The 17726-nt window shown below is 37.3% G+C and overlaps 1 protein-coding gene across 3 annotated transcripts in view; it reads left to right on the top strand.

The window, feature by feature from the left end:
- Window positions 1–288: 288 nt before the first annotated feature.
- Window positions 289–17726, top strand: part of LOC137019033 (SAM and SH3 domain-containing protein 1-like) — a 269352-nt gene continuing 251914 nt past the window's right edge. For all 3 annotated transcript variants that reach the window (XM_067384005.1, XM_067384004.1, XM_067384003.1), the window contains exon 1: window positions 289–1680. In XM_067384005.1, coding sequence (XP_067240106.1) covers window positions 1177–1680 — 504 coding nt within the window. In that variant the 5' untranslated portion in view covers window positions 289–1176. The remainder of the gene's footprint in view (window positions 1681–17726) is intronic.

Raw genomic sequence — 17726 nt, 5'->3', positions numbered from 1 at the left:
TATATATTTTATATATATTTTAATCACATTTATTTACTCATTTATTGTAATTTTTTTTACTTTTATATTGTAATTTTTTTTCTCTCGAAACTTTTCCACGACCCCCCTGTCACAACCCTTGCGGCCCCGTGGTCCCAACACCCCCCACTCCTAGTTTGAAGAACCAAAGAACTGTTTTGCACGATTTTAAGGCAGGGGGCACCACGAGACTGTACCACAGCACGCACAGCAGCGCTTCTGCTTTAAATCCTCTTACAGCACCAGACCAGCAGAGAGGACACACGCGCTCCTGCAACATTCACAGCAGACAGCAGCGCGCCGTTACCTCAAGACCACAGCTCGCGCGCACCTTTACCTTCCTCGGGTTTGCCAAAAATAAAAGTCATAAAGTTTTGGATTAAAACGACACGGAACTACATTCTGCCTGTTTGTTTTAAGAAACGCCATGCCAGGGTTTCATTTACCTCAAACTCTGACAAACTGACAGTTTTGACAGCGCGTGCTTAGATTCAAACCGTGTCTGCTCACCAACCGTCGCCTCGTTGAGGAAAACCGATCTTTTGCGCCGGGAACGCGATTACGCTGCTCAGCAAATAGTGGCAAGAAGTCTGAAACCACATGTGCTCGTCTCCAAACCGGAGAGACGCGGTTTCATTTGTCTTCAGAGAGGAAAAAGAGTTGGCTTTAAGCCGCACTGACAGACACAAGGGAAGGACGGTCTCGTGAGAGCGCTGGAGGAGACCTTTGTAAATTCACGCGGTGCGTAAAATTCACGTTTATTCTTGGCACTGCTGTGGGAACAGTTGAAATAAACGGGAGAAAAATGTAGTCTTTATGGATGGTTATCAGCATAGCCACTTTTGACGCTAACCATTCCCGGTGAATGGCTCTTTAAACGCGGCGAAGGGGGGCGGTAGTTGTGGAGTATTCAGCAATGCCAAGTTGAAGGGTCTCGACATTGTCAGTACTGATAAACGCTGAAGTGCCCAGCACCGTCTTTATTATCATTTATGGTCTCTTGGATATTTTTAAGCATCTCCTGTTAGAAAAAAATTGGTAACGTACTCAATGAAGATGACGCCTTGACTGGGATATTTATATAAACCGCGGGCGCACGTGCTGTCAGTCACCTGCTCACAAAGGTAAACGCACCTTTACGCTTAAACACAATTCAAAATGATGGCCAACGGACCCAACATCGTCTACGAATGGCTGAAAACCCTTCAACTGTGTCAGTATGTCGAGGCTTTTGTGGATAACGGATACGACGACTTGGAAGTTTGCAAACAAATCGGAGACCCAGACTTGGATGCCATCGGGGTTTTCATTCCGCACCACCGCCAGCGGATTCACGATGCGGTGCAAAGGTTAAAAGATGACGATAAGGAGACGGCTACCGGGCTTTATTTCACTCTGGAGCCGATGCCCCCGGTTTCACCTATATACACGAGTCGCCTGGTAGAGCAACATGAGTCTAGGCTGCGGGGCTCCAGGTCATGGACTGAGCAGTGCAGTGATAGAGCCGCGCGCAGCGTGGGGTACATGGGGGCGTCCAGGAATCTGACGCTTGGGAACCGCAAGGAGCTGGAGATCTACCCCAAACTGAAGCTGAAGATAATGATCAGGGATAAACTCATTAGGGACGGGATAAACCTCGCTAGGCAGCCATACTCTAATAAGGTGAGTAGTTGTTTACTTTGTTGTCCCGCGTCGGTATAAACCACGTGGCGTGCATTTGAATCAGAAATTTGGATTCTAAACCGCCTCAGCTGAAGACAACACGCTATACTAGAATAGAACCTCATGTGAGTTTAGGATCCATGTTGTGATTAGAAGACGAGGGTAATAATGTCGGGCTGTTTGCCTTGGATGCAGGGATATTGAGGTTTGATGACTGGAACATTGCTTTAATCTGATTTCCAAAATATGATCAATAGTTTACTGACCGAATTTAGACGCACCCTGCGTTTCTAATGGCTTTCTGTTATCAGTAGGTCAGCTGCCATCGATTGGCCTGTGCAGGAAGGGTCCTCACACTGCATATCCACCATTCAACATAACATCACATAATTCATATCTTAGTCTGACAAATCGGATTTTTTCTTTTTTTGAGTACTGAAGCTGGAAGTTCAAGATGGATACATCATAAAAAAGAAAAAGAGCCTCAGAGAGGTTGGGTAGGTGTGTGAATGTTTCAACCCTGTATTCAACCCTCAGTATTTATTTTACTTTATTACAGAGATTTAATGAGGGGGATTTGCTTTATGTAGTAATGGGATTCATATGTACAACAAACTTAAGCTCTCAGATGATCCATGACCTTCAGAGATAGGTGTTTGAGTGCACACCAAAGAGTTTCCTTTTATTGGGGAGGTGGGGAAACAAGTGTTTTATAGTTCCCAGCAGCTGGGTAGTAAAATGACAGTGACTTTCCAGAAAAAAGTGCACTATTAGAGGCTGTAACTGTTCCAATTGTGATCCTTTTTCTCTTGATCCATTTGTTGGACTGTTGGATTGTTGGAGATGTGCATTGTTTTAGGATTTACTGTATACTTTGGTATGAGTATGATGACATATGTATGAAGTATGATGATATTCATTTGGTAATGAATATTGATGACAAATTAGTTATTATTAAGTCACAGAAAAGTTTTGACATTTGAAAAGTAAGCACAGTTGAGATATTCTGTTAACTTTAAGGGATATTTCACCCAAAAATGGATATTTTATCATTTACTCACCTTCATGTTGTTCCAAACCTGTAACACTTTCTTTCTTCTGCAGAACACAAAAGTCAAACAACATTGGACCCCATTGACCCCTGAGACATTTTTCAAAATATCCTTATTTGTTTTCCACAGAAGAAAGTGAGTTATACACAGGGGCGCACATAACTTTTTTGGTCTGGTTCTCAAGGGAACACCTGGAGATTTTGCTTGGTACTCACACTGGTACTGCTCTCCTCACTATCTTTCTTTCCTTTTTTTTATTAACCTTAATGACACAGACAACCGCAAGAATATTAGCCTGCTGTCACTTTAAGACGGAATGCACGGATGGACTGAATATACTGACACATCCGGTTTCTTTCTCAACTGTTCGCTAATGACATAATGTAGAGAATACTTGCAGAGACAGGTATTTTGACATTATAATTTTATGTATGTGTCTGTTCAAGCGAAAGTAAAGTAAATCAATTCGGTGTTTAAGCGCTGTCTGAAACTCCTGTCCTATGATGGTTAAACTTCCCCAAAAATGTTGGTACTCAGAAGCGCTTTCCTCCATGTTTTCTGGTGTGCATCATTTATTTTTACCATGCATGCGCACCTGCACACCACTTATGTGTACCCCTGGTTATACAGGTTTGGATTTTTAAATAAATTTTCATTTTTGGGTGAATCTCTTTGCCTGGCAAGGCCAGACTGATATATCCTCCCTCCATCGCGATTTGAGTCAACTCCAAACCGTACCGTGCAATCAGATTCATTTATTTCACTGACACAAACAGCGTCACTCTAGTGCGGTGAAAGTCCCTTCAGTATCAACAAAGATTGCGCACGGGAGACCCGAGAGTTTGTTCAATTCAGCCGTGAATTCAGTTTTAAATGACCAAAAACACATTAATTACTTTTCGCTGTTGACTCTCTTGTCGCTTTGCTAACGTCATATCCGACCTTCTCTGATTGGTTTACTCCGCTTCCTATTTGCTCGGATTTGCTCCGCCCTAGAAATCGAATTGATTCAATGGCCGACCAGACTCATCCGCTGGTACAGTGGTGAGGCTGGATTTTCCAGGCAATGAATCTCATGCTATTTCTTCTGTTTAATGAACTGATTGTCAACAGTCAACATAAGTTTGTGTGAAATAAATGTAAAGTTCTGTGATCTGTCTGTTGCACTTGTTTCACTCTCTGAAGTACACAATTAAGGTGATAATACACGGGGCAACTTTTTGAGCAATGTTGCCGAGCAATGTTGCCGGGCAATGTCGCCGAGATGATGATGCTTGGGCACTCTTCCATTGAGAGTGGGAAAAAAAATCTTGATCTAATGTATCCAGATAGAAATTTGTTGCCCATTTTCAATGGGAAATTTCCCAAGCATCAACATTGCCCGGCAGCAAAAAGTTGCACCGTGCATCATCACCTTTATGCTTATCCACATTTTCACACAATCATCCATTCTCCTGAACTGTCACACCACATAAATGAGTCGCCATTGTTCTCTCCAGTAAATAAAAAGAAGAGAAATGAATGGCTTCATCTGCTTTTGTTTACAATTAGAACAAATGCTTTTATAGCCTCCAATCTCTTTACAAGCCACACCATGAACAAAATATTCATGCTCAAATAGTGTAGTTTACTAGTTTCCAATTAATATTTGAATTAAAGGGATGGTTTCAAGTTTATCTGACTGTTTATCTACTTCACAAGATTTGAGCAATAAGCCTATATAAACCTTATATATATATATATATATATATATATATATATATATATATATATATATATATATATATGAAACAAAATAAATGTACTTGAAAAGATTGTTTTATGACATCCACTTGTAGTAACTTGTACTAGCAGGTGTAACTTGTAGGGGTGTTTTGTAGTACTATGGGATGCAGACAGACCCTTCTTGATAGTTCGCCTGTATGATAGCATTCGTCACATATCAACACAAGTATTTAAAGGTTCATTTGTTTCAGTCATTTCAGAAAGTTACTTGTATGTATCTGTTTACTTTGAAATGATAAGCTCACAGCATATGGTCCCTCAGATAGTCATTGAACATATGCTTGCACAGAATGAACCTCACAGTTGTGCGGAGTGTTCAATTAATTGTTGATTTACGAGGCAACAGTATATTACGGCGTTAAATCTGGGAGGTAATTGTAATGCTTTCAGTTCCCTTGTGATTCTGAGATAGTGCTGACGTTTTATGTCAAACCTTCATCGCTGTTGTAGATCTGTATACTGAGGGTTTCAGTAGGCTAAATAAACTTAAATGGTGATGATGTATTTGTGTTGCTCTTAAGATTGGATTTCGCCATAGGGTGGAATCTCTTGAGTGATTAAAGTGTTACACTGATGGCTTTTCAAGTTACTATCAGCCTCATGAGTGTCTAGCTACTGTGTATAGTCATTGTGAAGTGGATTGTGGGAAACTGTTGTAGTAGGTATTTAGTGTCTAAAATGCATGTTGCAGTGCAAACCATTTGCTTGTCCTTGAGGAGAATTTTTCTGTAGTTTGCTGAAAGAAGTTGTCTGCTGCACACATACAATGAAAAGCTGCATTAGCCTCTCTTCTTGTTGGATTGTTTATCCACAAATAGATAACAGTAATGGCTTACAGTATATTATAGTGGTGTTTTTGTTTATATGAAAACTCTCGACAAGCAGCTCTTAATAGATCCTTCGACAGGTTGTGGAATGTCGTCTCCGCACATGCCAGACCATAATCCTTTTCATGACGCCACAAATGACCTTAGGGGAGCAATAAATAGCCATAATGCTTTCCTTTACTACAGAAGAGGTTTATTTATTTAATGATGTCTTATCGGTTTTACTGACATAATAGATCCGTTATACACATAGACACAAACACACAATGTCTGTGTTATCGACCCATGAATATCACTATTTTGTTAAAAAAAGTAGGTTATGTTCTGTTTCTACCATCAAGCTCATGCTGACGGCACATGCTGTATACCCTATATGGTCGGTTTTAAACTGAGCTCTCTGCATGGAGATAATAATATAGGGGTTCACATGATTTTTTATTTTTTTTTTCCCCAGTGGGTGAATGCTAAAAACCACAATTACGCTGACTCTTAATCTCAATGTCCTTGTGAAAAATTATTTCCCATTCACATCTTAAAAAAATAGCACTGTGAGAAGCCTATCATTTAAAGACTCTCTGTGTGTTTTCTGCAAAAGCGTCATGCCTATTCAAACTGAACCAACTGGATTTTAGATGCAGTCACATTGTATTTAATTGGAGTCATATCTTTACCAGGTGATTTGCTTTAAACTGAAAATTCTATCGTCAACCACCCACCCGGATGTTGCTCGAAACTCTAGTTTTTTTAATTTATTTATATAATTTATTTATTTGTTTGTTTTTTGTAGAACAGAATACTCAAAGCTCTGTTTTTCCATATAAGGAAAATTAGTTCATGATAGATTCAAAGCAGATAGTTGACTGTCAATTACAATGCAAATTTCAATTTCAGAAGACTGCTTTGTCGCCACATTTTTCAAATCCTGCACTGATGAGGGCTCCAGTGAACTACAGTATACATGTCTATCTATGTCTATATAAAATTTCTATTGCTACACAGCCAGATATGTCTCAAATGAAAGTAAACAGGTGGGTGTAAACCGGATGTGTGATCAGTATAATGGATCCATGCATTTGGTCTTAAAGGGGCTCTATGTAGGAATGACACCCAGTGTTCAAAATAGGTACTGCAGTCCAAATTCAAAATAATGTTTGGCCCAGCCCCTCGTTCAAAGACGCGGATTGCCAGCAACAATAGGGAGCGCCATTCACAATGAAAGCTGATCAGACTTAAACACTAAGCTGTAGCATTGATTTTCTGAGGAACAAGTAGGTGAACTTAGCTTGTTTCCTAAATATTTGCAAATATATCGGGGTATTTTTATGCTTTATTAAAGTAAAAATCTTACATAAAGCCCCTTTAAAGTGACTGCAGCCTAATAAACCTGCTGCTATGTGTGATTAATGTGAATCAAACAAAAGAGAAAATCTCTTGCTGCTCTTGACTGAATATTTTTTTTCAGCTTTAATAAGAATAAATTTATATTTAATATTTATATTTTTACATTTGATTATTAAATTTCTGTTCTAATTCTAACTACGTCAAACCTGTTGTACCTGAAAAACGTAATTTGATAATTCATATTTTTGTTACAATGTATTTATCCTATTATTGTTTGTAATTTGCTTCTTTTTTCTTCTTTTTTTAATAACAGAAAAATAACTATATCATTAATATATTTTATCGTTATCGCTATATCGTTATCGTGAAATGAAATTTGTCATATCGTGAAATAAGAATTTGGTCATATCGCCTACCCCTAACTGCCACCAATGTCCCTAAAAAATTAGGTGGATGTTTGACACCCCTGATTTTCTCCAGAGTGTGTTTCTCTGTTGTGATGCTTGCAATATATGGTGCACAGAAAGAGATTCAGATATGCATATGGATATGTGATTGTAGCTGCTGCTTACATAGCTGCTTTAAATTATTTTATTTAATTTTGTATTCATTGTGTTCAGTTTGTGTTGAGTGTCAGCATTGCCATCTTAATGGAACTCATAACTTCACAGACTTAAGATTTAAATTCCCCTTTATTCGCCCACAGACCTCCCACAATGCTTCTTTCCGTTAGACAGCTCTGTCAGTTTTTATTTGAGCTGAACTTCAGTCAGTGTGCTCAGCCATGGACAGAACATAATTGTCGGATTACTAATATGGATTTTACATTAACAGAAAAACTGGAAAATTGATACTTGGAGGTTCGCAGTCGATTGTGTTTGCTCTGTCTGTAGCCTGGTGAGATGGAAAAATAGTGCTTTGAAGTCTTAATAATTAGTGCACAAAAATGTGTTGAAGAATAACAGCTAAATAATTTAGAATTGTACATCAATGTGCACAACCTATTGACTTTGGTGCTATTTCTCCAGATGAAAAGCAAGCAGTTTTGAGCACAAATAAGCTGAAATCCTCAATAGTCATATAATAATCAATATATGAGCTGTCCTATGAGAGATTATAGTTTATGAATGACACTAGTGTATGGATTATTTGTTTCACTGGTCTCAATCTGATGTGGCTGTTGCTAATTGTGTTGCAGGAGCATTGAGTTCTTTATTTGCATTATTTTACTTAAAAGCTCAACTGTTTGTTTTTAGTCAAATTGGCCTCCAATGCTCGTATGAGTGCAGTGCAGTTTATAATGAGTCTGCAAATCAGCATGTGGCAGAATGGCATCTGTCAATACACTAAAATAACCCACTATACCGTATATCCCATAGGGCATAGCTGCATGTACTGTTTACAACAGCTGCATGTAATATGACTAGAACCATATGGCACAAACACATTCATGTCATGTGTTAACAACGAATCTTCAGGCATCATATAACATGTCAAAGAATGGCGCAACTGGGAGAATTTATTGTTGGTGCACAATCTGTTTTGTCACACAAATGAATGCACCACATAGACACAAAAGAAGAAGAAGAAAGAATGCATGTACTTGAATACAATGAAAAAAAGAAGAAAAGTGTTTTAAAATAAATTGCTGTTTGTTAAAACCATTAGGTTCAATTCATTGCTGTACCATTAATGTGATGTTTACAAAGTGAGAGTGCAGTGAGATGAAAGAGAGAGAGGCCTGTTTTCTTTCTCCTTTTTTTTTGCAGAACATTCTTCCCACCTGTTTTGGAATTCTTTGAGACTTCCCTATATGTTGCCATGGTGACATTTACATAAACACATTACACCAAAGAGAGGAAAATGGGGGTTGATGCCATCTAATTACCTGTGATTTATGATGCTCTTTGACAGGGTCTGCACAGAACACATTTATTCAGCTTTAATCCCTATTATACCATTATTGGTCACATTAAGGTTGGTTTTTGTGTGCTTTCCTCCTCGTGGAGTTGTGCTTTTCTTTTAAAGCAAATTGAATTCTAAATCCATATATGCTTTCCTTTGATTTTTGACAAGTGCGATGATGACGGCTGATTTTCAGATGGGTTCTGTTCAGCGTACAGAAATGAGGGAGGACAGATGAAATAGGATGGGGATGTTCGTTGCCATGGCAACATTTAGTGGTAGTTTTTGTGCTGGGATTGTGAAGGGGTGTTTGTGGATTTTCACAATCCAGACCTTTCTACTTCTTTCATTAGATTAGTAGTAAAATACTTTTCCATGAATTTTGCAGTAAACTTACTTTCTACTTTATTTATTTATTTTTTTTTTTTTTATGATTTCCGCAATGCAGAAAACGCAGACGGAATCACAGAATCCAGTCAAAATAACGGAATTTGTCAAATTTTTGAAGAATGAATTAAAAGCAGATCAGTACACTTAAGTCAAATCGCAATATACTGTCCGTGAATATTAAACCGCAAAAAGACTATTTAAATATGAATCCTGCATGCCTGTGCACCTTTGAAATGAATCACACGTACGCACACACAGAAGCACATGTGATGCTCGCGGTGTTTTCATTCTCTGTCGCCTCACTTTATGAGGAAATGAACACACGAAATTCATCTCCAGAGACGCTCTGAAAGTCAGTTCATCAGCATTTAACCGCTTCGTTTGAGAAAACTATCGTCATAAACACAGAGAAACTCTAGGCAACCCGTCAAAATAAAAGTTCGATTTAACTTGATAGAAATATTAGTGTTGTACAGTAGAATTTAGATAAATTAATAAATTATTAAAACTATTTTTAAACAATCTCAGTTTTTCTTCAGAGTTTTAATTTAAACAGTAAAGCTCTGTTGTGCAGCACATTGCTTGACAAAAAAGTTTAATTTCATGATTAAAAGATAAATTAAATGTAGGGGTGAAACAATATATTGCAGTACGATATTTTGCGATGCAAAAATGTTACGATATGTATCGTTGCGTGATGGCGATACTTTTACGATATGACGGCAGTCTAATCTTATTGGTTGAGCTGCCGACATGACCTACTCTGCAACATGGAGGTGGCTGTGAGAAGCTGGGTTGTCACCGCATATTAAGGGTGTGTCTCAATCAGCTCTTTAGATCAGTAAGTGTTTTGCGCACACATCGAATCTTGCAAGCAGGTTGAAACGTTTCTAGCATCAGTCACTTGCTTGGTCACGTGAGAAGAGTCGTGGTATTCTTTCACCGCAGTGCCACAGCAACAGCTTTGCTCACAGAAAAGAAAAAATGCTTGCGATGCTTTGTGTTAGGGGCCGTTCATATATTGAGTCTTTTCCATGTGCAAGTCAGTTATTTCAAATGTAGCCATACGGCAAGCACACTCATAATGGAAGCAACGCAGTCGTGACGTGCATGTGGTGTGTGTTTCAGGCGCATCGAGATGAAAAATTCTCAACTTTTCAGAATGCCGCAAGTGCACCGCAGGTCATGTGACGACAACCAACCGATCAGCTGTGGCCTTTCCATAACAAAACATCAAAATCTCAGCCGAACAGCTGATCACAGCTGTACAGGGTGGTTTTTATATCTTATTTCCATAAATATATCTAGTAGTAAAGGTAATGCAAGGGCTAGAAATAAATTTATCCTTTGCTGAAACTTCCTACTCCTCTTGGAGAGCACAGTTCATGGTTGCATAGCAACGACCGACGCCACGGGAGCGGAAGTGCTTTGGAAAAGGAGAAGCGGTGCGGCCACGCCTTCCACGCGTTTTTAGATATGTGAACAGTCCCTATTCTTAATTCTAAGTTCATGTTAAATTTAACTTTTTTTTCAGTGACAGACAGACCTATTCAGCTGTTAATTTGAATACAGAAGGTTTTTATTAAACCTTGAAATGTACAACAAGGAAAATTATTGAAAATTAATGTTTTTTTAAATAAATCTTATTTGAATTTCAGTTTCATTTTGTTAAAAATATTGCGATGCGTATCGTATCGTTAACTCAGTATCGAGATACGTACCGTATCGTGACCTGAGCATATCGTTACACCCCTAATTAAATGGTATGCGTTCATTTGATTGCTGAAAAAATTAAAATACTCAATTTCTGAAAAAAACAAAACGTCATAAAAATAATTTTTTTAATTAATACATTTTGTTGTTTTTAAGAATTCATTCAAAGACATGCTTTTTGATTATTAAAATGTAATTTTTTGTTAAACTTTGAATACGTTTTTGGTAAATTGGATAAGTTTCATTATTTCAATTAATTAGACATGCTTTTTGATTACTAAACTTTAATTTAACCATTAAAATGGAGTCCAAAAAAATAAATGAATAAATAAAAAAAAGAAATCCAGAAAAATTAAAACTGAAAAAAAAAAAAACAGAATTTGGGAAAAAATAAAACAGAATTTGGGAAAAACGGATTTCATATGGCCCTATAATAGCCATATTTATGTGTTGAATACTGAGCAGGGCCTGTGGTGCTGTTTGCTTGTGTGTGTCTGTTTGTGTGATAGTTTGGGTCCTCAGTGTAATTCTTACTGACAGCCAAAGGACACTGGCCACTGAACACACACATACTCAGTCCGATAGGCATATTTTTCTTCTTCCACGCTATGTGGAGTACACTTAAAAATGACATTGTTTGTGTCTGCACTAAAAGCACACAGGTAAGCTCCCTGTTTCCCACAGGACTTTGTGAAACTCTGGTGGGTGTACCTCGGTCCCCTCCAGTCCCCCTCTGTCACCGCCAACCCGGTTATAATATATAGTTATAATATAATTATAATAGCCATATATTGTAAAACATATTCCCTGAAAAATAAATGAATATCTTAATTAGTTTTGTCCTAATTTCTATACTTGAAAGAGATAAACATGTGAGCTTTTATTTTGGCGGAAAACAAGTTTACAAACCTGTCTCATTACAAATCTAGTAAAATTATGTAATCATCAACTATGCAAATGTGAAAATAATGCATAACTGGTGCCCACTACATTCCCGAATGCACGCTAAACTCACAGGTGAACTGAGACGTGCCGTGGAGCTGGTCATGTGCTGATCGCATGAGCGAAGTTCACACTTCTCTCTGTGCAGAGCAAACAGACAGTCATTTGCGATTTAATTAGGACACACAACCTTATTGCGCTTTCGATTTTAGTTTGTTTGACAGCAATGGTGCAAAACACAATATTAAAGACCTTTTATGTTATTATGAGAAGCTTAAATATATTTTCAGGCCACCACTGTCTAGTTAATGAATGGGAAGCACTGAAATCTATTTGTGGCAGTCAGTGTTGACATTGTGGTGGGCCGCCACAAATAAATCAATGTATGGGAAACACTGAGGCTTCTTTTGGTAACATACAGGAAGAACCATTGACGTGTTAATTGACCCAAAACAGTTTTTGTTTTGTTTTTGCATGCTGTTTAAGGGTGGGTTTATACAATAGAATATAATGCCACAATATTACACTGGAAAAAGACAATAGAGTGTCAGTTTTGTTCTTCCTCCAAAGCTCTTTGTTTCAGCTTGGTACCTTGTTAATACAGCTGTGATTCCTGGCAGACTGATGATAATATTTGTCATCATCTGTGATCTGCTAAGCTCAGTAATGAGTTAATGGAACATGATTAGTTGAAATCCACACGTAAAGGCCAATACACTGAGGCACCAAAGAAATATTTCATGTAAATGTCAGGCAGTGAATCATCAGTCTGTTGGTCTGATGATCTCAGTTTGTAGAGCAGTGAGTCCTCCTTGCTTCTGAACAGTTTTATAGCCCCTAACCTTTCCTGTCAAACTCTTAAAACTTCCAGTAACAGTTGGTTGTTTTGTGTTTCTGCTACTGGCCATGTTTCTACAGATGGAGCCAATGGAATCGTAGAAATAAATGGTTTTGTCAGTAATTAAATCACATTTATTTATTTGAAGCATTTACCTTCTACTTGATTATTTAATATCTCATTATGCTCTGCTTCTGTGCTTCTATTCTTCTCAGGCGCCTGGCCGTCAGCCCTGCATCCACGAGACGTGACCTTGTTCTTCATGGCAGAGAAAATTTACATTTCAATATGCATGAAGGAGCAACTAAACAAAATCTGTGATTGTAATTGGGGAATGGTAATCAGAGCTATCTAATGACAGGGTCTGGGAAAGGACAGGTGTTTGCAACGTAAATCCACAAATGAAAATCATTTTAGGGCAAATACATGGCGATAGTAAAGTGGGACATTCAAGAGTTGATTTGCATATCCAAATACCTGCACATATCCAAGCAAAGATCATTTACATGTCTAGGTACCAAATCCATCCTATCTTTGTAAAAAGGGGCAAAGTACTGTTATCAAAGCATTGTATTAAATGTATAATTCACCAGAAGTGAAGATTGTCATTTATTTACTGACCCTTAAACACAAAAGGAAAAATACTGTATTATTTTTTCCCCCCTGGAATTGTAAAGAATGGAATGCCTTCAAGCTTTAAAAATGCTTCTCATTTTTGGGTCAGCGGCTCCTTACGAAAATATAATCTGCATTTTAATGCATTTAGAAAGGCCAAGAATATACCATGGAAAATCAATAATAATTCACTTTATATCTGTCTTATGTATTATGTTATCATAAATCAGACCGAAAAAAACAATCTGATAAATGCGATGCTTCAGCTGAAACCTTTTGATTTTTCACTGAACATCAGAAATGCAGCAAAATGCATTTTGACATTTTTGGTGTCACTGGCCTTATTCACAATGATTGATAATCCAAGTACAATGTACGTGTTCTTTAAAGAGCCAGAGGTTATAACTGAATTGAAGCAAAGCCATTTGAGGTTTCAATAAAATATTGCATTGCGTGTGTTAGTTGCCTTGGACATGATGGAAATAAAATGAGAGGTCAGAGGTTGTAACATTAATAACACATTCAATCAGATACTGGTCTTATAGCGCTATTGCTTTGTGTCACAGATGTGATTTGAATCTGTGAAAGCAATGTTTCATCGTTCAACAATGTGGTGAAAGAAAAGACCGTTACAGTAGTTTGATATTTTGGTGAGAAACTTTAGTGTATAAAAGCTTATAAAGGACATTTTGACTCATTTGTGTCACTAGTTGTGGTCACCATAATGATGCCATAGCGTCACAAAATGTTTTTATAACATGATATGGGTGTTGCATAATGATAAACTTCTTTCACTGGATGACTGCTTATAATAAACGTGACCAGGGTAGACATTTGTATGGTTATATTGTGAGGAATGATTAAAGAGGATTATTGTAATTGAAGTGAATCAATTTAGTGGAAAAACAATTCTTGATTACATTAGGACTGGATTGATTGACAGTATAATTACATTATAAATCATTTTGGTTGTTTGAAAGCTGTATGTTGTTCATTTGATGCTTTTTACTCTGGGCTAGTGACAGCTGGGTTTTATATGTATTTACAGGGTCATTAAACCCCTGAACACATTTTTTTGAGATGTGTACAGATATGTACAGGTTGCATGTCATTGAAAACACTAATAGCACTCATGAAGTTTATCAATAAGTGGAAATTGGTTATTTTTGTATTTTTCAGAGCAATTTCATACAGTTTGAAAAGCAAATATTGAAGTTATGTCACAGAATCTGTCATAGATTTGGGCCTAGTAGTATGTTTCATGGCACTTTAAAATTCCTGCAGTGTTTTGTGTATATAACATTTCTTTATATGTTAGCTCCAAGACTAATCTAAAAAAAATAGTCATGTAAATCCACATTAATTCACAGTGAAAATGTATGGCATTTACATACCAGTTTGGAGACAGTATATATTTGTTATATTGAACAAAAGTGACAGTAAAGACATTTATAATGTTACAAAAGATTTGTATTTCAAATAAATGCTGTTCTTTTAAACTGTCTATTCACTAAAAAATCCTGAAAAATGTATCACAGTTTTCACAAATATATTAAGCAACACAACACTGTTTTTTAACAATGGAGACCCCCAGACTGTATTTTCTCCATCACATGAATAAATTACAACTTAAAATATATTAGAACAGAAAACCATTATTTTAAATTGCAGCAATCATAATGTTTCACAATGTAGCCTTGGTGAGCATAGAGAGACTTATTTTAAAAACATTAAAAGATCTTACCAACCCCAAACTTTTAAACTGTAGTATACCTGTATTTTATTTTTTTTATTCTTATGTATATTTATTTCAACTTTTCACATTCTTCTCCTATTTGTCTTTAAAGGTGAAGATAAGGATTCAGATTTTTTTAGTTCCTGATCTCCAGAGTGGAATACTCCTACTAAACAGTGATAAACAGTGATGTCTCCTGCCTTTTTCAAGTGTTATCCACTTTCAAACATGGTGCTGTGTGTGTGTGTGTGTGTGTGTGTGTGTGTGTGTGTGTGTGTGTGTGTGTGTGTGTGTGTGTGTGTGTGTGTGTGTGTGTGTGTGTGTGTGTGTGTGTGTGTGTGAATATTAGAATATTTAGACACAACACTGTAATGTGTTTTTATGAATTCCAATGGTTTGGTCAGTCGTATTTTAAAGAAAATGACCCACTGCTTCTATTGATATTTTGCACATTGCTCAGTTGGCCTGGTATCGGATGTTTGCTCTGTCTGTTCTTGTGCACTAGTTTTGTCTTTAAACTATAGTTTAGTTTTTGGCATCAGTGATCAGATATTAGCTCTAGTTCCAAAAAACAATACCTTTTTTTTTTTTCTTTTTTTGTATAAATTGAGGTATAACACTCAATCAATTACACTAATAAGAGATGCAATCATCGCAGTTCAGGGAAAATGAAACCTGTCAGCAGCTTAAGGTCAAAGCAGTTACAAGAAGATTTAGATCATTAGTACTAGAGACAACATGTCTTACCCTAGGGGGTGTAAAGTAGTATGTACCTTCTGAGATGCCAATTGCCAAAAGCCATCAGGGGAATCATATGTTTAAGCAAGGTTTATTAACCGTGTATGATTTAAAGAAAACAATTCAGACTTAGCCCTTAATTAATTAACTAGAAACAGAGATTCAACTGCTGACGTTTCCATAGAGCACAGCAGTAATGACTTTATGAACTTCTTTACTTGCAAGATTGATAATATTAGAGAGAAAATTATAAACATGCAACCGTCTACAGTTTCTCTTCAGACAGTGCACTGTAGTGTCCCTGAGGTAAAACTAGAATCATTCGCCGCTATAGGAGAGGAAGAATTATCTAAACTTATCAAATCATCAAAATCAACGACATGTATGTTAGACCCAATGCCGACTAAACTACTGAAAGAAATGCTTCCAGAGGTCGTAGGTCCACTTCTTGATATAATTAATTCATCTTTAACACTAGGACACGTGCCAAAAACCTTTAAGCAGGCTATTATCAAACCTCTTATTAAAAAAACTCAACTAGATCCGAGAGATTTAGTAAATTACAGGCCAATCTCGAATCTACCTTTTCTGTCAAAGATACTAGAAAAGGCAGTTTCAACACAACTGTGTTCCTTTTTAGAAAGAAATGGAATCTGTGAGGATTTCCAGTCAGGATTTAGACCATACCATAGTACTGAGACTGCTCTCGTTAGAGTTACAAACGATCTACTCCTATCATCCGATCGTGGCTGTATTTCTCTATTAGTGTTATTAGATCTCAGTGCTGCTTTTGACACTATCGATCATAACATTCTTTTAAAAAGGCTTGAAAACTATATTGGCATTAGTGGAATTGCTTTGGCATGGTTTAAATCATACTTATCTGACCGTTATCAGTCTGTGGTAGTTAATGAAGAGATGTCGTATCGATCACAGGTTAAATATGGGGTACCACAAGGCTCAGTATTAGGACCGTTGCTTTTCACTCTGTACATGCTGCCCTTAGGAGAGATAATTAGGAAGCATGGTGTTAGTTTTCACTGCTACGCTGACGATACTCAGCTCTATATTTCCTCGCGCCCTGACGAAACCTACAAATTCACAAAACTAACAGAATGCATAGCTGACATTAAAAACTGGATGACAAGAAATTTCTTATTATTAAATTCAGAAAAAACTGATTTCCTAATCTTTGGACCAAAAACTTCCTCACGAAAAAACCTTGAATACTCTCTAACACTTGACGGGTGCTCCATTAAACCTTCGTCCTCAGTTAGGAACCTGGGTGTGCTCTTTGATACCAATCTTTCATTTGAAAGTCATGTTTCTAGTATCTGTAAAACCGCCTTCTTCCATCTAAAAAATATATCTAAATTACGACATATGCTCTCAATGACAAATGCGGAACAGTTGGTTCATGCATTCATGACCTCAAGACTAGATTATTGTAACGCTCTACTGGGTGGTTGTTCTGCTCGGCTTTTAAACAAACTACAGTTGGTTCAAAATGCGGCAGCTAGAGTTCTTACTAGAACCAGAAAGTATGACCATATTAGCCCAGTTCTGTCAACATTACATTGGCTCCCTATTAAACATCGTATAGATTTTAAAATCTTGCTACTTACTTATAAAGCTCTAAATGGTTTAGCTCCCCAGTACCTAAGTGAGCTCTTAATGCATTATAGTCCTTCACGTTTATTGCGATCTCAGAATTTAGGCCAGTTGATAATACCCAGAATATCAAAATCAACTGAAGGCGGCAGATCATTTTCCTATTTAGCACCTAAACTCTGGAACAATCTTCCTAGCATTGTTCGGGAAGCAGACACACTCTGTCAGTTTAAATCTAGACTAAAAACACATCTCTTTGCTCTTGCATACACATAACACATTATCAATACATTAACATTTTTCAAATCCGTTAAAGGATTGTTACGCTGCAATAATTAGGTCGGCCGGAACCGAGAACATTTCCTATAACACTAGATATACCTGTACATCAGAATAAGAATGGCATCTCCGCTAATATCTGTCTCTCTGCTTATCCTGAGGTTTGCCGGGTGCTGGATCCAGGCCGTATCCAGGTCAGATGGAGAACCTGCGTCTGGACCTGACTACAACGTAGCCCATGATCCCCGTATCCGCTTACATATATTTATATATAA

The sequence above is a fragment of the Chanodichthys erythropterus genome, chromosome 4, assembly GCF_024489055.1.
Source record: "Chanodichthys erythropterus isolate Z2021 chromosome 4, ASM2448905v1, whole genome shotgun sequence".
NCBI classification, from domain to species: Eukaryota; Metazoa; Chordata; class Actinopteri; order Cypriniformes; family Xenocyprididae; genus Chanodichthys; species Chanodichthys erythropterus.
Note: the sequence above shows the minus strand (reverse complement) of the source record. Positions and strands in the feature narration are given on the sequence as shown.